The sequence below is a fragment of the Notolabrus celidotus genome, chromosome 14 (genome assembly GCF_009762535.1).
Source record: "Notolabrus celidotus isolate fNotCel1 chromosome 14, fNotCel1.pri, whole genome shotgun sequence".
NCBI classification, from domain to species: Eukaryota; Metazoa; Chordata; class Actinopteri; order Labriformes; family Labridae; genus Notolabrus; species Notolabrus celidotus.
The window spans coordinates 637,623-664,687 of record NC_048285.1 but is presented as its reverse complement, the minus strand read 5'-3'; the positions used below and the strand labels follow the sequence as shown (position 1 = coordinate 664,687).

The window sequence follows — 27,065 nt, the reverse complement described above, 5'->3', positions numbered from 1 at the left end:
TTTGTGTTGGATCATGTTGGATCATGTTGTATCGTGTTGGATCAGTTTGGTTTGTGTTGGATCATGTTGGATCATGTTGTATCGTGTTGGATCAGTTTGGTTTGTGTTGGATCATGTTGTATCGTGTTGGATCAGTTTGGTTTGTGTTGGATCATGTTGTATCGTGTTGGATCAGTTTGGTTTGTGTTGGATCATGTTGGATCATGTTGGATCAGTTTGGTTTGTGTTGGATCATGTTGGATCATGTTGTATCAGTTTGGTTTGTGTTGGTTCATGTTGGATCATGTTGTATCAGTTTGGTTTGTGTTGGATCATGTTGTATCGTGTTGGATCAGTTTGGTTTGTGTTGGATCATGTTGGATCGTGTTGGATCAGTTTGGTTTGTGTTGGATCATGTTGGATCATGTTGTATCATGTTGGATCAGTTTGGTTTGTGTTGGATCATGTTGGATCATGTTGTATCGTGTTGGATCAGTTTGGTTTGTGTTGGATCATGTTGGATCGTGTTGGATCAGTTTGGTTTGTGTTGGATCATGTTGTATCGTGTTGGATCAGTTTGGTTTGTGTTGGATCATGTTGGATCGTGTTGGATCAGTTTGGTTTGTGTTGGATCATGTTGGATCGTGTTGGATCAGTTTGGTTTGCGTTGGATCATGTTGGATCGTGTTGGATCAGTTTGGTTTGTGTTGGATCATGTTGGATCGTGTTGGATCAGTTTGGTTTGTGTTGGATCATGTTGGACCAGTTTGGTTTGCGTTGGATCATGTTGGACCAGTTTGGTTTGCGTTGGATCATGTTGGATCGTGTTGGATCAGTTTGGTTTGTGTTGGATCATGTTGGATCGTGCTGGATCAGTTTGGATCTGTTTGGATCAGTGAGGGAGTGTTTGGGGTCTGTCTCTGAGTCTGACCTCCATGGCCTCCTGAGATAGCTGGGTGGTGTTGGTGAGAGGAACCAGCTGCACGAGACCGGTGATGAGTTCCGCTGTGCTGCTCTGCATCTCTGGAGCCTGCTTCACTGGGTTCTGACACACACACAGAAACACACAGAAACACGCACAGAAACACACACACACACACGCACACTCACTAACACACACACACACACACACACACACACACACACACACACACACACACACACATTAATGATACGAGTCTTAAAAACGTGTTAAACATTTTGACATGAGTCCGTCTGCGGCGTCAGACTCACGTGCAGCATGAGTTTGGGGTCGGCGTGGATGAGCTTGACTAAAGCGAGCAGCAGGCACTTGTAGCTTCGCGTGTCCAGGTCTGTGGCTTTCTCTTTGAATTTCAGGCTGGTGCTCATCTTGCCTTTAAACGTCAGACTCTGCAGGAGGGCGGAGAGGAGAAAGTTTTAGTTTCAGACGCACAGAACATGAGAGAGGATCTGATCATCAGCTGATGGTGGTCTCACCGGGGTCATGCGTAGAGGAGGGTGCGTCCCTGCTCCTTGGATCACTCTGTTCAGGGTGTCTGAGAACATGAAGCGCAGCTCTCCGGAGTACGAGTACACGGCGTCGATCTTTGGCCACCAGTCCAGGTGAGACTGAGGAGACGACACAGGTGGACACTGAGATGAGATTGAACAGATCAAAGTCTGGTATGAGGACCGTCTGAGAGACCATCTGACCTCTAAACACTCACATTAGTGATTATTCTGTGCAGGGAGTTCACCAGGACAAAGTGGAAGGTGGAGGGGGAGGAGGAGGCCAAGCAGACCTGAGGAGGAAAGAGAGGACAGGTGAGAGTCTGACACGCCTGCAGCATCATCACATGAACACAGCGCGGTGGTTACCGCCCACCTTAAAGTGCTGGTTGTTGTGAGGGTTGATGCGGAAACAGGAGACGAAGCAGTCCATCATCAGCTCCACGTCGGCGTTCTGGCTGCCTGTCCCCCTCCAGAACGGTTTGGCCGGGTTGAACAGCAAAGCCTGATGGGAAGGGAGAGGTCAAAGGTCACGACGGGTGAATAAAGAGAACATCTTTAAGTTGTTAAATTAAATGATCCAGATCATTTATCCAACAAATCTTAAGTCGATTAAAGATTTTAAAGAGACTACAGAGACGTAAACACAGAGAGTATTATCAATGACCTTCAGATCCATGATGATGGACTTGACCAGGTGGAAGATGGTGGAGTGGTCCTCCCAGTTGATGTAGGTGCAGGCTTTGCAAAGTTTGACGCAGGCGATGGCGGCGCTCTCCATCAGCTGTTTGCTTCCTCCCTGACCCGATAAAGCCTTACGAAGACTGTCCAGGAACAGTTTCTGCAACGAGACCTGGAGTCAGCCTCTGCTCCTCGTGTGTGTGTGTGTGTGTGTGTGTGTGTGTGTGTGTGTGTGTGTGTGTGTGTGTGTGTGTGTGTGTGTGTGTGTGTGTGTGTGTGTGCCCACCTTGTTGGCCTTGCTGTCGTCCACTGTGTCTTTGGAGATGGTGTGTGTGATCTCTGGACAGAGGATGAGGAGGATGATCTGCAGCGGCCACACGGCTGCCTTCCTCTTAGCGCTCTCTGCAAAGCTGTCCACCAGGTCGAACAGCTTCTCTGCAGCTTCTGCACACACACACAGACACAGAAACACACACACACACACAGACACAGAAACACACACACACACACACACACGCCCCAACTTTAACCTCAAAACCTGTCTGTCATCAGAGCGACCAAAACCTGGAGCCTGTTTTTAGTAACGGCTCAGCTTCGTCTTCTCGACTCGCTCACATGTTCTGTTTCCATCCTTCTGTTGCTTCTGCTGAAGCTAAGCTAACCCTAAGCTAAGCTACTGGCACAAACTAGCCCAGTAAAGGTGGAGTAGAGAAGGGACTAGAATCATTTCCTCTTCTGATCAGTCGACAAAAAGCTGCTTTGGAACGAGTAGAGGAGATAAATATAAGTTTGAGAATAACTGGAGGTTTAAAATGTGACTGTGTTTCTGACGTTCACTGAATCAATCCCTGAGGTCCATCGGCTTCAAGTCATGTTCCTGAAACCTCTCAGGAGGTCTCAGGAATTTAGAACAAAACAAGGATCTGAAACAAGTGCATCGTCTGAAAGTGATCGATGGACTGTTCCTCCCATGACGGTTACTCTAGGGAGAAATAAAACGCTCCACCCTCCAGCCAATCAGAGAAAGCCTGCACAGTGACATGATGCTTCATACGTGGAGTCACAGAGAGACAAGATTATATCTGATCATCAGATCTCTGCTTCCTGTCTCAGATTACCTGAAGAGACTCTACGGATTAAACTGTGTGTATTCATCAGAGAACAAACTTCAGAGTGATTTAAATCAAATATCACATTTCATAAACCTGAAGACTCAGAGTTATAAACACGATCACCTCAGGATGAGTGGAGAGTTTGTTAAAGACATGAGTTGTAAAGGGTTAGTATCTGCACGCAGACAGCTGTCAGACGGAGTCAGGTGTTCATACCTGCCATGTCAGCCTGCGGCCTCTGGTACAGCATCGTGAACTCGTCGGGATAATTCTCCACCCAGTTCCAAAACGCCTGCACCAAAAACAGCAGAAGAAGATACAGCTAAGCTTTGATGATCCATCAGCACCCTGACCGAGTCCTACATCATCATCATCATCATCATCATCATCATCATCATCATCACCATCACCATCATCATCATCATCATCACAATCACCACAATCACCACCATCACCACCATCCTCATCCTCGCCATCACATCACCATCACATCACCATCACATCACCATCACATCAAATCACCATCACCATCACATCACCATCACCATCACCATCACATCACCATCACCATCACCATCACATCACCATCACCATCACATCACCATCACATCACCATCACCATCACATCACCATCACATCACCATCACCATCACATCACCATCACATCACCATCACATCACCATCACCATCACATCACCATCACCATCACATCACCATCACCATCACCATCACATCACCATCACATCACCATCACCATCACATCACCATCACCATCACATCACCATCACATCACCATCACATCACCATCACCATCACATCACCATCACATCACCATCACCATCACATCACCATCACCATCACATCACCATCACATCACCATCACCATCACATCACCATCACCATCACATCACCATCACATCACCATCACCATCACATCACCATCACCATCACCATCACCATCACCACCCTCCTCCCCATCACCTCAATCCTCACCACCACCATCACAATCACCATCACCACCACCATCCTCCCCATCACCTCCATCCTCAACATCACCTCCATCCTCAACATCACCACCATCATCACCACCACCATCCTCCCCATCACCTCCATCCTCAACATCACCACCATCATCATCACCACCATCCTCCCCATCATCATCACCACCATCCTCCCCATCATCATCACCACCATCCTCCCCATCATCATCACCACCATCCTCCCCATCACCTGAGCCCCTGAGCTGGAGGTAAGCACACCTACCTTCTCTAGACTGTTGATGACGGCCAGCTGAGCAGGTTTCTTCAGAGCTCTGAACTTCAGCACGGTTTCTGGAAGAAAAGCAGAACACATGAAGACACCGGGCCGGACTGCATCTGACTGGACCGGACCTGAACACTGAGACTGTTAGTGAAGCTCCTGATCTCCAGACATTTACAACCAGACTAACTGATGAGTCTACAGGTTAGAAACACTCAGAACTGAGCCAGTTTATTAAACAGGTAAACTCAGGATCTCAGAGTCTGCAGGTAAACTATGAGTGAGTCTACCACCAGCAGCCTTCAGTCCTCCTTCAGTCCTCATGCCTGTGCTGGTTCCTCATGTCTTTGGTGGAGTGGTTATATGTCAGTTTAACCAGACACAGCCTACATACAACTTTATCTCCATTTACTAGATCAACACACTGACATACTGCATGCAGGATTTACGTGCCTCTGCGTCTCAGATCATCTGATGGAGACTTCTGAAGGTGTCAACTTAAACCTTTTCTTTTTGATAAAGCTTATAGTTAGAGCTGGATCAGGCTTGGACCAGCTCTCAGTTATGCTGCTTTAGGCTTAGACTGCCGGGGGAACTGCGGACTGACACACTGGGATCCTATCTCACCTCCTTCCCCCCAACCCCCTCATCCCATTGAAAGTTACTAATCATAGACCTTTCTGGAGTCCCTGAGCTCCCTTGTCTCGTAGGTTCCTCTGAGCCGCCGTAGACGTCCTCCTGCTGTGGACGTTCCAGACTCCAGCTGATACGGACGTGCTGGACTCCAGCGGCAACAGCTACTACTACTCGTCTCATCACTATCACCGCTCCCTCTCTCTCTTACTCTCCTCTATCCCTCTTTCAAGACCCAACTTGGTCGAGGCAGATGTGTGTCTAACATGAGTCTGGTTCTGCTCGAGGTTTCTGCCTGTTAAAGGAAGTTTGTCCTCTCCACTGTAACTAGCTAAATACTGCAAGGTGCAATGCTCATGGTGGATAAGGTGGGGTCAGACCGAGTCTTATCCTGTCTTGGTGTTGGGTCTCTGTTCATAATTTGACAGAGTGGTCTAGACCTGCTCTGTTTGTAAAAGTGCTATACAAATAAAGATTGATTGATTGATTGATGAACTTGTAACACAAACCTGAAACCATCTTGAGATGAATGTTTTAAATAACAAAGCTTTAGATTTGTGACGTGATCAGGAGCTCACCCTGCAGCAGCCTCTTCAGCTTGGAGCAGTCTACGTTTATGTACTGCATCAGCTCGATGTCGTGAACGTCCACGTTGTCCTCGGAGCAGACGGTCAGCTCCTGCAGCCTGAAGACACAAACACACATGAACTGCTCTGACCGCACTCAGGGACCAAACCTCCTGTAACCTGGGAGAGAACCCGAGAGCTCACCTGGTGGAGATCCGGCTAAAGACGGCATTGAAGTTGTTGCAGCTCAGAGAGAAGAGGACGGCCGAGGCGGAGACCCGGAGCTCGGCGGCGTGCTGGTGTCCCTCCCGATATGTGTGGATGAAATGACAGATCTCTGGAAGCAGCTGTTTGACCAGCATCGTCTCGTCCAGACGCAGACAGTCCTTAGATTGCTGAGGAAGAGGAGGAGGAGGAGGAGGAGGAGGAGGAAGAGGAAGAGGAGGAGGAGGATTCATTACACATCTTATAACCATAGACTGTTTCAACAATGGACGACATGAAAGCTCCATAAAATAAAAACAAACAGTCTGCAGTAGAGCTCATAAGCCCCGCCTCCTCCATGTTAACAGATGGGACATGGGTCAAAGTGTAAAATCAAACACAGGTCAAACAAATGCGATATTCTGTTCTCTTAAAATTATAAGACCAAGGGCAGAATTCTAGAATGTTGTCTTTGATCTTAAAGACAGAATTCTAGAATGTTTTCTTTGATCTTAAAGGACAGAATTCTAGAATGTTGTCTTTGATCTTAAAGGACAGAATTCTAGAATGTTGTCTTTAATCTTAAAGACAGAATTCTAGAATGTTTTCTTTGATCTTAATGACAGAATTCTAGAATGTTGTCTTTGATCTTAATGACAGAATTCTAGAATGTTGTCTTTGATCTTAAAGGACAGAATTCTAGAATGTTGTCTTTGATCTTAAAGAGAATTCTAGAATGCTTTGATCTTAAAGAAAGAATTCTAGAATGTTGTCTTTGATCTTAAAGAAAGAATTCTAGAATGTTGTCTTTGATCTTAAAGAGAATTCTAGAATGCTTTGATCTTAAAGACAGAATTCTAGAATGTTGTCTTTGATCTTAAAGAGAATTCTAGAATGCTTTGATCTTAAAGACAGAATTCTAGAATGTTGTCTTTGATCTTAAAGAAAGAATTCTAGAATGTTGTCTTTGATCTTAAAGACAGAATTCTAGAATATTGTCTTTGATCTTAAAGAGAGAATTCTAGACTGTTGTCTTTGATCTTAAAGAAAGAATTCTAGAATGTTGTCTTTGATCTTAAAGAGAGAATTCTAGAATGTTGTCTTTGATCTTAAAGAAAGAATTCTAGAATGTTGTCTTTGATCTTAAAGACAGAATTCTAGAATGTTGTCTTTGATCTTAAAGACAGAATTCTAGAATGTTGTCTTTGATCTTAAAGACAGAATTCTAGAATATTGTCTTTGATCTTAAAGACAGAATTCTAGAATGTTGTCTTTGATCTTAAAGACAGAATTCTAGAATGTTGTCTTTGATCTTAAAGACAGAATTCTAGAATGTTGTCATTGATCTTAAAGACAGAATTCTAGAATGTTGTCCTTGATCTTAATGACAGAATTCTAGAATGTTGTCTTTGATCTTAAAGAAAGAATTCTAGAATGTTGTCTTTGATCTTAAAGAAAGAATTCTAGAATGTTTTCTTTGATCTTAAAGAAAGAATTCTAGAATGTTGTCTTTGATCTTAAAGAGAATTCTAGAATGCTTTGATCTTAAAAACAGAATTCTAGAATGTTGTCTTTGATCTTAAAGAAAGAATTCTAGAATGTTGTCTTTGATCTTAAAGACAGAATTCTAGAATGCTTTGATCTTAAAGACAGAATTCTAGTATGTTTTCTTTGATCTTAAAGAAAGAATTCTAGAATGTTGTCTTTGGTCTTAAAGACAGAGTTCTAGAATGTTGTCTTTGATCTTAATGACAGAATTCTAGAATGTTGTCTTTGATCTTAAAGACAGAATTCTAGAATGTTGTCTTTGATCTTAAAGAAAGAATTCTAGAATGCTTTGATCTTAAAGACAGAGTTCTAGAATGTTGTCTTTGATCTTAAAGAAAGAATTCTTGAATGCTTTGATCTTAAAGACAGAGTTCTAGAATGTTGTCTTTGATCTTAATGACAGAATTCTAGAATGTTGTCTTTGATCTTAAAGACAGAATTCTAGAATATTGTCTTTGATTTTAAAGACAGAGTTCTAAAATGTTGTCTTTGATCTTAAAGACATAATTCTAGAATGTTGTCTTTGATCTTAAAGACAGAATTCTAGAATGTTGTCTTTGATCTTAAAGACAGAATTCTAGAATGTTGTCTTTGATCTTAAAGACAGAATTCTAGAATGTTGTCTTTGATCTTAAAGACAGAATTCTAGAATGTTGTCTTTGATCTTAAAGAAAGAATTCTAGAATGTTGTCTTTGATCTTAAAGACAGAATTCTAGAATGTTGTCTTTGATCTTAAAGACAGAATTCTAGAATGTTGTCTTTGATCTTAATGACAGAATTCTGAGAAAAGGGTCGGGACTTAAAAATAATCAGTGGCTCAAACCGTCTTCCATATTAATGCCATGATTGACCAATGAGGCTCCTGCAGCGCTGTATGCAACAGATTATATATATGTTGTATATATATGTGTGAATATCTAAACTTTATTAAATAACCAGTCCTTTCAAGGTGACTTGGTTTCACCGGGGTCATGTGATGAAGAGGGGTCAGTTTGAGAGTGAGACTATCTCACATTCAGGTAAACTCTCCTCACAGCGCCTTCAAGCAAACAGGTGAAAGACATGAGTCAGATAAATCTGAAGTCTCTCTCTGCTCTAGTCCTGAAACTGGATTTAGAATATACGTTTTCTCTGGTTTCCTCTGAGGGTGGGCGACACAGAGCGACAGGGTCACACCGAGTCTACTCAGGGAGGTTTACAGCTCTTATAAAGCTCAGTGCTGGTCTCAGGTCTGTGGAGGTTACAGGTCCACACAGAGTCAGTCTCAGGAAGGACAAACGGAATCTTAAATAAGAGATGTTCAGATCAAGTGTTTCTAAAGTTCAGACTGATACGGAGCCATAAACCGATCAAACAGAGCAAAGTTCAGCCTCTCGGTTTTTATCTAGTGTTTACAGCAGTTATAAAGGAGCAGGTCCCCTTATAAATCCACGAGGAGGACCAGCTCGGACCGTCAGCCGGGTCATAAAGCAGCTCTCACACAGAGAGGGACCCGTCTGAACATGGACTACAGAAACCTGAACAGGAAGCTGAGATCAGGTCCCATCGGGTCCAGAAAACACCTGCTAATGTAATCCGGACCAGGACTCCCAGGGAGGAGGAGGAGGAGGAGGAGGAGGAGGAAGGTGATGGATGCTGTCTAAGTGCTCTAACAGAGGTCTGTGGGTCTTTGCACATGGAGGGAAACAAATCTATCACAGGGTTAGTCCTGACCTGGTGGATCTCTGGTCTCTACATGTTTTTATGAATCTGATGTTTCAGTGAGCGAGCAGCAAGCTGTCGCGACTCACCCCAGCCAAACACTTCTCCAGGGTGTCCAGGATGATGAGCTGAGAGAGGTAGAGGTTCTTCTCAGCAGCTTCTCCAAATATCCGCTGTGAAGAAAACAGAACACGTTTCAGTCAGCGAGGGGGGACAGGGATCAGGTTTACCTGCCGTCAGGACAGCAGCAGAGAGGATGAAGATCCAGAGACTGACCTGAAGTTAAACTGACCTGTGGACCCGCTGACTCAGGCTCACAGCAGCTCATCTGTCCCTCTTTACATAACACACGTCTAAGGATGTTCAGGTCTAAATAAATATGTAATTATATACACGTCTGATAAAGTAAAGAATAAAAGCTTTGAGTGAACTCGACCACCAACGTGTTCATGTTTCACATACAGACTTTAAATGTTCCTGTGAGTGAGACCAGATCTCTGAAACTGACCGTGTGATGTTTACTTACGTGTTTAAATTATTATGGTACTAAAATAAAACTTCTCATAGATAAATATATAAATACAGCAGATCTGCAGGGTGTAAGTAAAGCATGTAGGCACCCTGGAGATCTGCTGTACATAGATTTATATCTATATATTTATAATAAGAGGACAGTTTGGTCCTTTTTTTATTTTGTTTTGAGAGTTTTGTTCAAACGTTCAGAAAGAGACTTAGACAGTTGATTAGTATCTCTGTTTCAGACTCTAACAGCTTTTATTTTGAAAGTCCAGCAGGTGGTTGTGATCATGACATCATGCAGTCTGTTAGCTGCAGTCTGTAGCCTCACATGCTAAGTTACACTGCCCTGTGTTCCTGTATGTTGTTGAGTCTAACTCAGAGATCTGAACCGTGGGGCCTGTGACCCACTGCGCCCCCGGTTCAGCTTCTCAAAGTGAGACCAGTCTAAGTGCTCTGACTGTGAGATGGGTCTAAGCGGAGCTGCAGAGACACACTCACCATGTTGTTGACATTTTTGAGGATGGTGGTGAGGCCGCTGATGACGAGGGAGAACTTGTACTTGGAGATGTTGATCAGACACTCCTTGTTGTGCTCCGTGCTGACTTTGGTGTGAGTGTTCTGGTGTCCCACTTTGATGGGGAGCTGAAACAGAGACAGGAGGAGGGTTAGGGTTTCATACTTTCACAGATCACCGTACTGAACTCTTAGAACCTGCACACAGACGATCCCAGCTGCTCTAGAGGAGCAACACTTTAAAATGATATACAGACATGAAGCTCCAGAGCTCCTGACGTCCTGTGAAGGCATCATCTCCAGGACGAAGGAGAAGAGCACGTCATAACGTCACACGCTCAGTTGGAGCTGTGTCCATGTGTGATGTACGTCAGCAGAGGGTTTCAGACTCAAACTGAAGAGTCAGGTTTCAGATGGTCTCCATCCCTCCGGTATCTGCACCGCGAGTCTCATTCAGGGAGGATCAGCCAATCACAGCTGACATAAGGCCAGAGGCGTGGCCAGGGGCGGGGCTCGTTCAGGGTCACCACCTCACCTCCACAGCAGCAGGTCTCTGGACTGAGGGAGGGAGCCGGGATGACCTGAAGCTGACCTCCCTAGCCATGAAGGGGTCTGTGGGTCTGGACTCATGAAGATCTACCTGATCAGTAAAGAGCTGAACACACCTGGTCTTCTGGAGAACAGACCTGCCTGCAGTCAGACTGACTCGGATGTTTGATGAGACTAAGACGGTCTTCATGGACTGTGTGTGTGTGTGTGTGTGTGTGTGTGTGTGTGTGTGTGTGTGTGTGTGTGTGTGTGTGTGTGTGTGTGTGTGTGTGTGTGTGTGTGTGTCATGTAAGACACAGCAACCAAGTTTTATCTTGAAGTTAATCTGAGATTATTGTCATTCAGTCACAGATTACAGGAGGGATTTAGGGGTGCTGACTCAGGTTTGCTGACTCAGGTGTGATTAACAGCTGATTGGAGGAGGTGATTGGTGGGAATGTGAAACTGATGTTACTTCAGATTGTAGTTTTGAACCCTTTGTCATCCTGCGTGTTTTCAGGGACTTTGTGAGGTTTCTTTAGGACGGGTTAAACTCAGCTGGTGTAGACTTTTATTCTGAAACAATCCTGGATCCTGGTCCCGGTCCTATTTACTGGTCTGAGACGTCCTGAACATCTATAGACAGTGACTTGTTGAGCCACAGTGCGGAGCTGAACAGACTGATCAGTGTGTTTAAGCAGCGAGGAGACATTCCTGCAGCTCCGTCAGGAACACACCCGTCTTTATGATCCGGCTCAGACAGAGCTGGCATCCGCAACCTAAACAGGAAGTGGACCGCCACGCCGCTGTGCGTCTCTAATCTGGACCAGAATCTGAGTGTGCATGAAGACAACACCCTGCTGTACCTGCTAGCATCTTCACCGGGTCTCACTGACCCGACAGTTTATCATATTTAGTCTTAAAATATTAAATGATTGATTTCAGAGACAGAAACGACTTTCAACGCTTCAACCGACCGAACACCTGATCATCAAAGCTCTCTGTGTCCTTCATCCAGGGTAACATGGAGCTCAGAGAGGGACTCTACCTGAGGATCAGGTGAGAGATAGGTGGGACAAATAAAAACCGTTGACAGAAGATCAACAGGATAGATGTTGGACGTGTCAGCGCCCCCTGTAGAGACATCTCTCTCTCTGTTTCCTGCAGGTGTGCAGGTGTGCAGGTGTGTAGGTGTGTAGATGTAGGTGTGTAGGTGTGTAGGTGTGCAGGTGTGCAGGTGTGTAGGTATGTAGGTGTGTAGGTGTGTAGATGTAGGTGTGTAGGTGTGTAGGTGTGCAGGTGTGCAGGTGTGTAGGTATGTAGGTGTGCAGGTGTGTAGATGTAGGTGTGCAGGTGTGCAGGTGTTCAGGTGTGTAGGTATGTAGGTGTGCAGGTGTGTAGATGTAGGTGTGTAGGTGTGTAGGTGTGCAGGTGTGCAGGTGTGTAGGTATGTAGGTGTGCAGGTGTGTAGATGTAGGTGTGCAGGTGTGCAGGTGTTCAGGTGTGTAGGTGTGCAGGTGTGTAGATGTAGGTGTGTAGGTGTGCAGGTGTGCAGGTGTGCAGACACACTGAGCAGAAGTAGAGCGATGGTCCTCCAGTGATCTGATGGACGTCAGTCTGATATAAAATAAAGTGTTAAAGGGGTCTGGTCTCTTCCTGGGGCCGCTCAGGTATCGTCTCTGTGAGGAACTCTGTGGTGTAATGTCTTCCCCTGCTGCCTCCTCGTCTGCACACCTGTATTCATCTACAGAGGGAGAGACGTGATGACATCCACCAGGAGGAGTCAGAGGAGACCCCCTGCTGGTTGGAGAGGGGATCAGTGTTCAGTTTTCGTCTACCTGATTAGAATCGTCTCTGATGTGTTCTGATCTTCACTCCACAGTAAACTCTCCGTGTTGGATCTGTGTTATTGATTATTAATCAGACGATCAAATTCACCATGATTCAATAACACGAAGCTCAGCCCAGTGACCTCTGACCTCAGGCTTCAATCATTAAACCAAGCAGCAACCTCCGGTCTGAAAATATGAGTCCAATGCGGAAGTGCTTAAAGCTGCAGTTCATGGGGGATCCGCTTGAGGCTGGCTCTGGAAGTACCAGAAACCACATACACACCAATTCAGAAAAAGACGATCTTTACAGCAGCTGTGATTTCTTTTCTAACGCAGCAATTTGGAAGATATTGAGATTACGAGTCTTCCAATGAGAGGCACAGCTGACTGCGGGACCACTGTAACTGTTGGCTAGGAGACTCAAAGCCCGCCTCTTTACGTCACAATCGCTCGACAGCAGCAATATGGCTACTGCCGCCGACTGGCCTCAAAACAGCGCTTCAGAAAGAGATGGGTGACGTCATGGAGACTACGTCCATATTTTATACAGTCTATGCATCAAACCAACAAACCAGACAAGCTCTCTGACAGACAATGAACACGTCAGAGGAGAGAGTCACGTCATCTGACGTCTCTGCTCCAATAGTTTGAGATTTATCTCTCTGAATCCTTCAATCAATGAATCGCCTGCTGCAGCTCACCTCTCAGAGCTCTCACCTCTCAGAGCTCTCACCTCTCAGAGCTCTCACCTCTCAGAGCTCTCACCTCTCAGAGCTCTCACCTCTCAGAGCTCTCACCTCTCAGAGCTCTCACCTCTCAGAGCTCTCACCTCTCAGAGCTCTCACCTCTCAGAGCTCTCACCTCTCAGAGCTCTCACCTCTCAGAGCTCTCACCTCTCAGAGCTCTCACCTCTCAGAGCTCTCACCTCTCAGAGCTCTCACCTCTCAGAGCTCTCACCTCTCAGAGCTCTCACCTCTCAGAGCTCTCACCTCTCAGAGCTCTCACCTCTCAGAGCTCTCACCTCTCACCTCTCACCTCTCACCTCTCACCTCTCACCTCTCACCTCTCACCTCTCACCTCTCACCTCTCACCTCTCACCTCTCACCTCTCACCTCTCACCTCTCACCTCTCAGAGCTCTCATCTCTCAGAGATCTCACCTCTCAGAGCTCTCACCTCTCAGAGCTCTCACCTCTCACCTCTCAGAGCTCTCATCTCTCAGAGATCTCACCTCTCAGAGCTCTCACCTCTCAGAGCTCTCACCTCTCAGAGCTCTCACCTCTCAGAGCTCTCACCTCTCACCTCTCAGAGATCTCACCTCTCAGAGCTCTCACCTCTCAGAGCTCTCACCTCTCACCTCTCAGAGCTCTCACCTCTCAGAGCTCTCACCTCTCAGAGCTCTCACCTCTCAGAGCTCTCACCTCTCAGAGCTCTCACCTCTCAGAGCTCTCACCTCTCCGAGCTCTCACCTCTCAGGGCTCTCACCTCTCAGGGCTCTCACCTCTCAACTCTCACCTCTCAACTCTCAGAGCTCTCACCTCTCAACTCTCAGAGCTCTCACCTCTCAACTCTCAGAGCTCTCACCTCTCAGGGCTCTCACCTCTCAGGGCTCTCACCTCTCAGGGCTCTCACCTCTCAACTCTCAGAGCTCTCACCTCTCAACTCTCAGAGCTCTCACCTCTCAACTCTCAGAGCTCTCACCTCTCAACTCTCAGAGCTCTCACCTCTCAACTCTCAGAGCTCTCACCTCTCAGAGCTCTCACCTCTCAGAGCTCTCACCTCTCAGAGCTCTCACCTCTCAGAGCTCTCACCTCTCAACTCTCAGAGCTCTCACCTCTCAACTCTCAGAGCTCTCACCTCTCAACTCTCAGAGCTCTCACCTCTCGGCCTCCTGCAGCTCAAGAAGTCGAAGAGATGTGACGCCACTGAAGAGCCAAGATTCAAACTTCTCCATGTCAACACCGCTATCCAATAATAAGCTGAGAGACAACAAACAGGAAGTCTAAAGGAGGGTTTCTGTCCCATCTTAGAGTCACGTCTTTACACCGTGGACTGACTGCAGGGCTTTACAGCAGGATTAGGATAACTATAACCGAGAAGTGGATATAACACCTTAATCCAGCGCTAGTAATCCAAGCTGAGCCACTAAACCCGTCAGAAATCCATGATCCTCTGAGACTCACATCAGACCCAAAGACCCGAACACCTCCAGAGAGCCAAACACCCCCCCACCACACACACACACAGATCAGGATGGGCGACAGCTCCACGAGGAGAGGACTGGTTTAGAGGTCTGAGGAGAGGACGGGTTCTAAGGTCTGAGGTCTGAGGAGAGGACGGGTTCTAAGGTCTGAGATCTGAGGAGAGGACGGGTTCTGAGGTCTGAGGTCTAAGGAGGTTTGATTCTGTCACAGAGCAGCTTCATGAACACTGAACCTGAATCACTAGATCCTGAGCAGAAGGGGGGGCGGCCCTGAGACTAGAGGACACGTCTCCGACTCTCCCTCAGAGCTAAGGTCAGGTACATGATGCAGACCGACTTCAGACCCCTAAGGTGGCCAGCTCAGGTGCTACACAGCCTGGACTGAGTCTGTGAACATGAGAGAGAAACAGCCTTAAATTACTAACCCAATAATCCAACAGGGACCAGGCTGGATTAGACCTGGAGTCAATACATGCTGGATTAGACCTGGAGTCAATACATGCTGGATTAGACCTGGAGTCAATACATGCTGGATTAGACCTGGAGTCAATACATGCTGGATAAGACCTGGAGTCAATACATGCTGGATTAGACCTGGAGTCAATAAATGCTGGATTAGACCTGGAGTCAATACAAGCTGGATAAGACCTGGAGTCAATACATGCTGGATTAGACCTGGAGTCAATACATGCTGGATTAGACCTGGAGTCAATAAATGCTGGATTACACCTGGAGTCAATACTTGCTGGATTAGACCTGGAGTCAATTAATGCTGGATCAAAGTAGGTATGCAGATCAATGTCACATTTCCAATGATGCCTGCGAGAACAGACGAGCGAAGAGCGTTTAAAGTCTGGGTAGACCCCCAACAGACCCAGGTCTAACCTGACACCTGAAGAGGACCATAAATCAATAACAAGCATCACAGGCCGACTGTAGATTACAGTTAATCTGATATTCAGAGACAGAAACACGCTCTCTGACTCAACTTGAATCACACTCAGTGATGTCAGACGCCAGGCACTCTGTTAACACTGCTGCCTGTAGTTTGCATTGGTTCTAGCGCCCCCTGTGGACAGAGCAGGAACTCTGGTCTCTGTGCTCTCATCGTCGTCACGCCTTCATCGTGTTTTTAAACGCTGATCGTGTTCCTCTCTGAGAATCTGTGACGTGGACAACGTCCGATCCTCGCTCGCTCCGACAGATACCCGATCATTCAACATGACGACACAGATTATTGATGACATCGACATCGGGTTCGCTTTCCTCGCTCACAAAGAAACTCTGCTGTTAGGTTCAGTCCGTTTCATGACCACAGGTTAAAAACTCAGGGGGGGGCGCAGGCTGGACTCGGGCTGGATAAAACTGACTTTACCTCAAACACACGGGTCAGTGTTAGACCAGGACCCAGATGCAGACCTCAGTATATTTAGACATTAGTGTATTGTGTGGTTTGATAGCTGGACCACGTGCAGGTCTTTGTAAGTCTCTTGTAAGGGTCAGGTGGTGCAGCTCTCCTCTGTGAGTGAACCTTGTTTACAGGGGAACTCAGGGGAGACCTGCATCCTGATGAAACTCACAAAAACAGGTGACTTTAACTCAAGTCCCACCTCTGAGAGGGCAAAGAGCCAATCATTGTCCAGGTGTGAGGCTGGTACTTGGGGTGGCCAAACAGACTGTGGGGAGGGGGGGCCTCTGGCTCCCCTCTAGACCAGGGCCCCCCTCTGGCCCCTCTCTGGACCCCCTCTGGACCCGGGCCCCCTCTGGCCCCCTCTGGATCTGGCCCCCTTCTGGACCTGTGGCCCCCCTTTGGCCCCCTCTGGACTCGGTCCTGGTGCTAGCTCGGTCTCCTCTTATTTGTTTACATTACATGCTAGGCCTGATGCTAACGTTAGCCGGCTAGCTGACAGACTGCTCCGCGCTGTTTAAAGGGTATAAAGAGACTCTCAGAGACCGTCTGACCCCCTACGGGTCCAGGATCAGGTCCTGTACAGTATATGTGGTTATTTATGAGGTGGTAGTCCGGGTCTAATCCGGGACAGAGGAGGACTAGACCAGCTAACTGATCGTAAAGACGGCGCTAGCTGCTCATCCTCCGGGTCCAGATCCTAAACCCTCACAGAGTCCTCCTCCCAGATCATTCCGGACTATCAGGGTCTCCACAGAGACCGTCTGTGTTCCAGGAAGGTTAGATCCAGCCCCGGGGCCCTGAGAGCTCCGGAGCCTGCACCCCTCCCCTGGTCCAGACCCGTACCTGCTCGTCGAACCTGCTGATCACGGCCTGGACCCACTCCACCGGTTTGTGGGCCGCCATGTCCGATCCGGTCCGATCCGGTCCGATCCGCAGCCCGGGATCACTTCTGCATGTAGGTCGGTCCTGGATGGCCGGGAGAGGGTTTTTCTCTTTCTGCAGGATTCACCATGCCACCGCCATGACACACCACCGGAACTCTTCTTCACAGACTGAGGGGAGGGGTCAGTTCAGACCTGCTCCTCCTCCTCCTCCTCAGACCTGCTCCTCCTCCTCAGACCTACTCCTCCTCCTTAGACCTGCTCCTCCTGGTCCTCCTCCTCAGACCTGCTCTTCCTCCTCAGACCTGCTCCTCCTGATCCTCCTCCTCAGACCTGCTCTTCCTCCTCAGACCTGCTTCTCCTCCTCAGACCTGCTCCCCCTGGTCCTCCTCCTCAGACCTGCTCTTCCTCCTGCTCCTCCTCCTCCTGGCCCTACTCCTGCTTCTTCTTCAGTGTTTTTTGTCTGTTTGCATCCACAGGGTTTTATTTCCGCCTGCTGGAGCTCCGAAACTGGACTCTGACTCAGGTCTGGATCACAACATCTGGACCTCAGGGCCTGAGTCTTCAGACGGGTTCATCTCATGATACAAATCTATTTCTTATCTGGGCAGGACCAGGTAATGCGGATCACCTCGGTCCTGTTTACTCAAAGAAAAAATGGATTTCATCATAATCCAGACAGATTTATTCAGATTAGCAGAGCTGTGTGTGCTACGCACTCTGTCCACAGGGGGTGCCAAAACCCACAACCTGAAGCTCCCCACAGATCCTTTAACTGGATCTGATCTGCACACTGAGTCCCTTTTTTATAACCATGTAGTCTCCTTATCTCCTCTGTCTCTGTAGAGACACAAGTTTTCAGTATCCAGTATCTGACCCCCTGAAACGTGTCCTCACCTTTACCTCCTGGGAGTCCAGCTCCCTGCTGGGATCCGAATAATCCTTATATCTGGATCAAAGTTATCCCAGTCATTATTTTTTCCCATTTATTTATTATCATCATTATTTTATTTTATTATTTATGTATATATTTTTTATATATATATATTTTATCAGTTGTGTAATGGCCTTGTAATGGGTGGTGGGAGGGAAAAGGAGTTGACATTCAGATGGGACAACTGATGTTTATTCAATATTTTCATACCTGATGTTGTAAATCACACTGCACTGTCTGTGTAAAATCTCTATAAATAAAGTTGGAAAATAAAAAAAAGTGAATCTAGTCAGTCAGGAAGTTTGATCAGGATACGATCAGATTATCTAATGTGTAATCCATATTTCCTTTTGCTGTTAAAACCTGAGTTTAAGATTAAATCTGATCAGATTCCTGTAAACAGCTGTGATAGATGAATGGATTAGTGATCACAGACGTTTCTGTAACAGTACTCTCCGTCTGTACGACCGTCCAGACTTTAAAACCTCAGACTTTCTCTTTTCACTAAAACAGCATTAAATGTAATATCCTATTATAGTGCAGGAGCAGAGAGCTGATCACCTGCTGGAGAGATTTTTGATCTGTGTAATCCATAAAGGTCAGAGTATTTAATCCGGTCTGTAACACAGTTTGAATGAAGTCGCTCAGACTGTGTGCCCCTCCTGTCAGGAGGTTATAATAAGACCAGTGATGCATTCAATGACCCATCAGAGCTAGCAGCAGCACTGACTGTGGTCTGTGTCAGGGTGAGGGTCGGCATCAGGCTGCAGGTGAGACCTCAGACAGAAGAGAGCAGGACGTTTCTGTCAGAGAAGACAAAGAGCTGAAGACTGACTCTGTCCACAGGGGGGCGCTGAAACACACAACAGGAAGTTAGACTCGTGTTTGAAATAAAAACTTTTTTATTGAACTGAACCGGTCCAGCTCTGTAAGGCACTTTGATCCTCCCTCAGGGGGGGCGGGGGGGACCGGGGTTTGGGTTCACGTTCAGGGAAACATTCAGAGCTGTATCCAGAGACGCACACTGACTCCAACAGGTGTGTGTGTGTGTGTGTGTGTGTGTGTGTGTGTGTGTGTGTATATTTTTTTTTTAACTCCTCTGGTCAAAGTTGGCAGCTGTGCACGAAGTCTTTGGTATGTATAATATTGCATCATCATCATGATGATTTAAGACATCATCATGAATCTGTCCGCCGCTGAACCGTGACCCGGATCCAGCTGGACCTGGTTTCTGCTCCCCTGAAGGCAACTGATCTCTGCTCCGGCAGACTCTCTTTGAAGGGGCCGGTTATCATCCTTTGGGTGAGCAATCGTCTGTCTGTCTCCCCGTTCATCCCGGGAGTTCATGTCTTTAATTTAAGCAGGTGTCTACTCGATGGCGTCCGGTCTGGTGGCCACGTAGACGAACAGGACGATGATCAGCACCAGCACAGCCAGCGTGGGCAGGACGATGGTGGCCACCTGCTGCCGCGCCTCCTGCATCGCCGCCTTACGCTCCTTCTTGTCCTTCGACGTCTCTTTCTTGGGTTTTCCTTTCAGCTGCCTCATGGCGTCTCCACGAGCCTGCGCTCTGCGTTGTCACTGCAGACAGACAGACACACACACACACACACACACACACAAAGAGAGATCAGATGAGTGAGTGATATTCGATAAGGGGGCGTGTCTGTCAGTGAAAAGACTTCCGCCAAGTCTTTAAAATCCCTTCTTTAACACACTTTCATTTCAGAGCCATTGTATTTGAACAGTCTTAAAAATCATTTTTTTAGAATAATTATATTCCTTTAGAGTTCCTTTAAGGGAATGTATGTATGTCTTTTAAAATATGTTTTATGTCTTTATCTGGACTTGTGTTTTTATTAACTGCCTGTTTTATTTTGCTCCTCATGAGAAGCACTTTGTAACTTGTTTTTTGAAAAGTGCTCTACAAATAAAATCATTATTATTATTATCGTTATTATTACTATTATCTATTATTATTATTATTGTTATTATTATCGTTATTATTACTATTATTTATTATTATTATCGTTATTATTACTATTATTTTTTATTATTATTATTATTTTTATTATCGTTATTATTACTATTATTATCCTTATTATTACTATTATCTATTATTATTATTATTGTTATTATTATCGTTATTATTACTATTATTTTTTATTATTATTATTTGTATTATTATTATTATCGTTATTATTACTATTATTTTTTATTATTATTATTTTTATTATTATCGTTATTATTACTATTATTTTTTATTATAATTTTTTTCATTATTATTATTATTATCGTTATAATTATTATTTTTATTTTTATTATTTTATGATTATATATATATATATATTTTTTTTTATTATTATTATTATTATCATTATTATTACTATTTTTCTTTTTTTTCTTTTTTTTTATAAATATTATTATTACTATTATTTTTATTATTGTTATTATTATTATTATTATTATTATTATTATTATTAATGAAACAGTTAGTTTTATGGAGGTCGGGTCTAAGTGCAGAGTCTGCAGTGTTCAGCAGTCTGTGGTGTTACAGCACCACCTAGTGTCCTCAACGGCACCAGCAGCTTTTCAAGCACCTGAGGAGAGGGCAGAAGGAGAGGACAGAGGGAGAAGACAGAAGAAGACACAGGAGTAATGTCTGGTAGAGAGTGGGTTCTGTTGACTGTCCTTCAGACCCTGTTCACTTTGAGGAGTCGGTTCAGGACCCGGATTGTTCAGACCTCATCCCTGCAGGTCTCAGCGGACCGGAAGCAGTCATGTTCACACGGCTAGCTTTACACGGTAACGGATATAACTGTTACACTCAGTAGCTGGTTTATTAATGTGTACCCGGCCCGTCCGGACCCCCCTACTGTCCGGACCTCCTCTTGAGACTGGGTTCACTTTAGTGCTCAGTAAGTCAGCGCGTGCTGGATCCGGATCCTCCTGTTGCTATTTCATGTACTTCTGTTGCGTTCAAGTGCTCCTCGGAAGATCGAAGTTCTAAAGTTTAGGAGAAGTTTTCCTGATGTCGAGCTTTGAACGGTTAAATGATTCACTATGGAAACCACTAGAGTGACGTTTTAGTAACTCTGCGAAAACAACAACCAACAATCTTAAACCTTATTACACATTAAAAATTAAACCAGAACTAACGTGTTCTGTATGATTCAATACGAACCCCCGGACCACCACGCCTACTCTCTGTCTTTATATTATATTATATTATATTATATTATATTATATTATATTATTTAACATTAGTAAACTTACAGACTCTCTGTGTTTATATTATATTATATTATTTAACATTAGTAAACTTACAGACTCTCTGTGTTTATATTATATTATATTATTTAACATTAGTAAACTTACAGACTCTCTGTGTTTATATTATATTATATTATTTAATATTAATAAACTGACAGACTCTCTGTGTTTATATGATATGACATTATATTATATTATATTATATTATATTATATTATATTATATTATATTATATTATTTAACATTAGTAAATCACAGGCTCTGAGGAGTCGTAACTTTGGACTGGACCTGGTATCTTTATGTGAGTTTTCCCTGACGGTAACATATTTGTCCGATTATTCCGACAGCACTTGAACGCAGTGTAACTTTATGAAATGTGAGTCCTCAATCTGCTGACGGGTCCTCAGACCGCTTCAGACCTGAACCTGGAGTTCACTTACAGGCAGAGCTGGGACCAGGTCCACGGGGTCTCCTCTGGAAGAGTCTAGTGGTCCAGTGGTCCTCAGAGTCCCGAGCCTGGACCGGTATCAAACAGCAGAAACTACAGCCAGAGAACCCTGCTGGTCCAGGACTCGACGTGGCAACAAACCGGATCAGAAATAGCTCTGTTAAGTGCTCGTGCATGAAAACAGAGCAGCTTCCGGTCAACCCCTCCACAATAAAGTCCTCATGACCTGTGAGCTCACGCAAAATAAAAAACATGAAGTACTAATATTTCACTGGAAGTCTGATTTAACGTTTCATTAGTGTTAACTAGTGGACTACAAAGAGCTCTTTGATCAGAGGACAGTGTTTACGGTTTACATGTGTCCCTGAATGCAGCATCGTAGTTAAGTACAGATAAGATAAAATACTCCTTTAATCGTCCCACAATGGGGAAATCCATGGCTTTGATCCAAAAAGAGCGGGAAGGAGCGAAGCGGAGTCACGGCGAGGAGTTTCAGGGAAACGGTAAACCGACAGTAGTTTTAAAATAAGCTTTGTTCTGTATTATAATATTCTTTCTTTATATATTTACTGATCAAAATAAGAGATTAATATGTTAAGACAAGTCTCCTCTAGCGTGAGCGGGGTTATCACTAGCTAACACAGGAGGAGACAGTAAGTTTGGGGACAACGTGTAACGCAGGAGGAGACAGTGAGTTTGGGGACAACGTGTAACGCAGGAGGAGACAGTGAGTTTGGGGACAACGTGTAACGCAGGAGGAGACGGTGAGTTTAGGGACAACGTGTAACGCAGGAGGACACGGTGAGTTTAGGGACAACGTGTAACACAGGAGGAGACAGTGAGTTTGGGGACAACGTGTAACACAGGAGGAGACAGTGAGTTTGGGGACAACGTGTAACACAGGAGGAGACAGTGAGTTTAGGGACAACGTGTAATGCAGGAAGAGACGGTGAGTTTGGGGACAACGTGTAACACAGGAGGAGACGGTGAGTTTAGGGACAACGTGTAACGCAGGAGGAGACAGTGAGTTTGGGGACAACGTGTAACACAGGAGGAGACAGTGAGTTTGGGGACAACGTGTAACACAGGAGGAGACGGTGAGTTTGGGGACAACGTGTAACGCAGAAGGAGACGGTGAGTTTGGGGACAACGTGTAACGCAGAAGGAGACGGTGAGTTTGGGGACAACTTGTAACGCAGGAGGAGACAGTGAGTTTGGGGACAACGTGTAACACAGGAAGAGACGGTGAGTTTGGGGACAACGTGTAACGCAGGAGGAGACGGTGAGTTTGGGGACAACGTATAACGCATCAAGAGACGGTGAGTTTGGGGACAACGTGTAACGCAGAAGGAGACGATGAGTTTGGGGACAACGTGTAACGCAGGAGGAGACAGTGAGTTTGGGGACAACGTGTAACGCAGGAAGAGACAGTGAGCTTGGGGACAACGTGTAACGCAGGAGGAGACGGTGAATTTGGGGACAACGTGTAACGCAGGAGGAGACAGTGAATTTGGGGACAACGTGTAACACAGGAGGAGACGGTGAATTTGGGGACAACGTGTAACGCAGGAGGAGACGGTGAGTTTGGGGACAACGTGTAACGCAGGAGGAGACGGTGAATTTGGGGACAACGTGTAACGCAGGAGGAGACGGTGAGTTTGGGGACAGCATATAACGCAGGAGGAGACGGTGAGTTTGGGGACAACGTGTAATGCAGGAGGAGACGGTGAGTTTGGGGACAACGTGTAACGCAGGAGGAGACGGTGAGTTTGGGGACAACGTGTAACGCAGGAGGAGACGGTGAGTTTGGGGACAACGTGTAACGCAGGAGGAGACGGTGAGTTTGGGGACAACGTGTAACGCAGGAGGAGACAGTGAGTTTGGGGACAACGTGTAATGCAGGAGGAGACGGTGAGTTTGGGGACAACGTGTAACGCAGGAGAAGACGGTGAGTTTGGGGACAACGTGTAACGCAGGAGAAGACGGTGAGTTTGGGGACAACGTGTAACACAGGAGGAGACGGTGAGTTTGGGGACAACGTGTAACGCAGGAGGAGACGGTGAGTTTGGGGACAACGTGTAACGCAGGAGGAGACGGTGAGTTTGGGGACAACGTGTAACGCAGGAGGAGACGGTGAGTTTGGGGACAACATGTAACGCAGGAGGAGACGGTGAGTTTGGGGACAACGTGTAACGCAGGAGGAGACGGTGAGTTTGGGGACAACGTGTAACACAGGAGGAGACGGTGAGTTTGGGGACAACGTATAACGCATCAAGAGACGGTGAGTTTGGGGACAACGTGTAACGCAGAAGGAGACGATGAGTTTGGGGACAACGTGTAACGCAGGAGGAGACAGTGAGTTTGGGGACAACGTGTAACGCAGGAAGAGACAGTGAGCTTGGGGACAACGTGTAACGCAGGAGGAGACGGTGAATTTGGGGACAACGTGTAACGCAGGAGGAGACAGTGAATTTGGGGACAACGTGTAACACAGGAGGAGACGGTGAATTTGGGGACAACGTGTAACGCAGGAGGAGACGGTGAGTTTGGGGACAACGTGTAACGCAGGAGGAGACGGTGAATTTGGGGACAACGTGTAACGTAGGAGGAGACGGTGAGTTTGGGGACAACGTGTAACGCAGGAGGAGACGGTGAGTTTGGGGACAACGTGTAACGCAGGAGGAGACGGTGAGTTTGGGGACAACGTGTAACGCAGGAGGAGACAGTGAGTTTGGGGACAACGTGTAATGCAGGAGGAGACGGTGAGTTTGGGGACAACGTGTAACGCAGGAGAAGACGGTGAGTTTGGGGACAACGTGTAACGCAGGAGAAGACGGTGAGTTTGGGGACAACGTGTAACGCAGGAGGAGACGGTGAGTTTGGGGACAACGTGTAACGCAGGAGGAGACGGTGAGTTTGGGGACAACGTGTAACGCAGGAGGAGACGGTGAGTTTGGGGACAACGTGTAACGCAGGAGGAGACGGTGAGTTTGGGGACAACATGTAACGCAGGAGGAGACGGTGAGTTTGGGGACAACGTGTAACGCAGGAGGAGACGGTGAGTTTGGGGACAACGTGTAACGCAGGAGGAGACGGTGAGTTTGGGGACAACGTGTAACGCAGGAGGAGACGGTGAGTTTGGGGACAACGTGTAACGCAGGAGGAGACGGTGAGTTTGGGGACAACGTGTAACGCAGGAGGAGACGGTGAGTTTGGGGACAACGTGTAACACAGGAGGAGACGGTGAGTTTGGGGACAACGTGTAACGCAGGAGGAGACGGTGAGTGTGTATGATTAGAAGTTTCTGTCAGAGCTGACGGTGTTGATAGAACAGGAATTTGAAATTGGTAATGAGGACATGTCAGTTCTATTGATTATTGTTATTATTATTAACAGGGATGTGCAGTTTCATGAGGGGAATGCGTGCTATCGTGAAGCTCAGTGTTAGCTACAAAGATCAAAGTATAACTGCTTAAGCATTTAGCAGTGTTAGCTATATTAGCCATCAACAGCAATCTTTGAGCATAGCTAGCTAACCACAAACTTGGTGTGAAGTACATATAGACATATAATCTGATTCATATCTTTATGAATTCACAGTGAGGTTAAATGTTTCTTGAACAGAAATATCAAATCACAAAATATTATAAGAAACAGCAACACTGTAAAGTCACACACCGCTCCTTCATTTACAACTCAGAGTAACTCCAGCTGCTTTCACTGTTTATACTTCTCTATTTTCTTACTGCATTCACAGGATTAGACAACAATAGTATAAAAGACATAAGTACCTTTTATATTGATCCACCAACAATGTATGATTTAATCCGCATATGATTAAATAAATACAAAAATATAACAATTCTTTTTACCTAAAACAATGTTAAACAAATACAAGTAAAGAAACTACAAAAATACAAACTAAAATCTGCATAAACTTGTGTGCTATGTCCAACAGACAACATTATATATATACACATACATACATTTCAAAAAATACCAAAATATATATAGCAATGATCGCACACGTGAGTCTTAACATAAAACAAGACAAAGAGGAACTGTAGAGAAATGTATCCCGTATGTGTATAAACATACTTATATATATAAATATATATATATATAAACACATATAAACATACTCATATATATACAAACACATATAAACATACTCATATATATATATACAAACAAATATAAACATACTCATATATACAAACACATATAAACATACTCATATATACAAACACATATAAACATACTCATATATATATACAAACATATAAAAATACTCATCTATACAAACATATAAACATACTCATATATATACAAACACATAAACATACTCATATACATAGACAAACAAATATAAACATACTCATATATATATACAAACACATATAAACATACTCATATATACAAACACATATAAACATACTCATTTATATACAAACACATATAAACATACTCATATATATACAAACACATATAAACATACTCATGTATATAGACAAACAAATATAAACATACTCATATATATACAAACACATATAAACATACTCATATATATAGACAAACAAATATAAACATACTCATATATATATACAAACACATATAAAAATACTCATTTATATACAAACACATATAAACATACTAATATATACAAACACATATAAACATACTCATATATATATACAAACACATATAAACATACTCATTTATATACAAACACATATAAACATACTCATATATACAAACACATATAAACATACTCATATATACAAACACATATAAACATACTCATTTATATACAAACACATATAAACATACTCATATATATATACAAACACATATAAACATACTCATATATACAAACACATATAAACATACTCATTTATATACAAACACATATAAACATACTCATATATACAAACACATATAAACATACTCATATATATACAAACACATATAATCATACTCATTTATATACAAACATATATAAACATACTCATATATACAAACACATATAAACATACTCATATATATATACAAACATATAAACATATTCATATATATATACAAACTCATATAAACATACTCAGTTATATACAAACACATATAAACATACTCATATATATATACAAACACATATAAACATACTCATTTATATACAAACACATATAAACATACTCATTTATATACAAACACATATAAACATACTCATTTATATACAAACACATATAAACATACTCATATATACAAACACATATAAACATACTTATTTTAAATACATCCCTGCCTTCATCATCATCAACACCATCAACATAATGAGGAGCAGCTATCATCATCTTCATCTTCATCATCATCATG

The 27,065-nt window shown here is 44.6% G+C and overlaps 1 protein-coding gene across 2 annotated transcripts in view; it reads right to left on the bottom strand.

Moving 5' to 3' along the window:
* The window catches only part of nf1a (neurofibromin 1a), a 75,553-nt gene extending 58,348 nt beyond the window's left edge, over positions 1–17,205 (bottom strand). Inside the window, exons 1-14 of one of the 2 annotated variants that reach the window (XM_034701825.1) lie at positions 17,003–17,205; positions 10,173–10,316; positions 9,245–9,328; positions 5,906–6,096; positions 5,714–5,820; positions 4,506–4,573; positions 3,459–3,534; positions 2,417–2,574; positions 2,117–2,290; positions 1,826–1,954; positions 1,668–1,742; positions 1,438–1,569; positions 1,213–1,350; positions 911–1,024 (exon numbers count right to left, since the gene is read on the bottom strand). In XM_034701825.1, coding sequence (XP_034557716.1) covers positions 911–1,024; positions 1,213–1,350; positions 1,438–1,569; positions 1,668–1,742; positions 1,826–1,954; positions 2,117–2,290; positions 2,417–2,574; positions 3,459–3,534; positions 4,506–4,573; positions 5,714–5,820; positions 5,906–6,096; positions 9,245–9,328; positions 10,173–10,316; positions 17,003–17,062 — 1,650 coding nt within the window. In that variant the 5' untranslated portion in view covers positions 17,063–17,205. The remainder of the gene's footprint in view (positions 1–910; positions 1,025–1,212; positions 1,351–1,437; positions 1,570–1,667; positions 1,743–1,825; positions 1,955–2,116; positions 2,291–2,416; positions 2,575–3,458; positions 3,535–4,505; positions 4,574–5,713; positions 5,821–5,905; positions 6,097–9,244; positions 9,329–10,172; positions 10,317–17,002) is intronic. The other variant, XM_034701824.1, reaches the window with a different exon arrangement.
* Between the last annotated feature and the right edge of the window lie 9,860 nt (positions 17,206–27,065).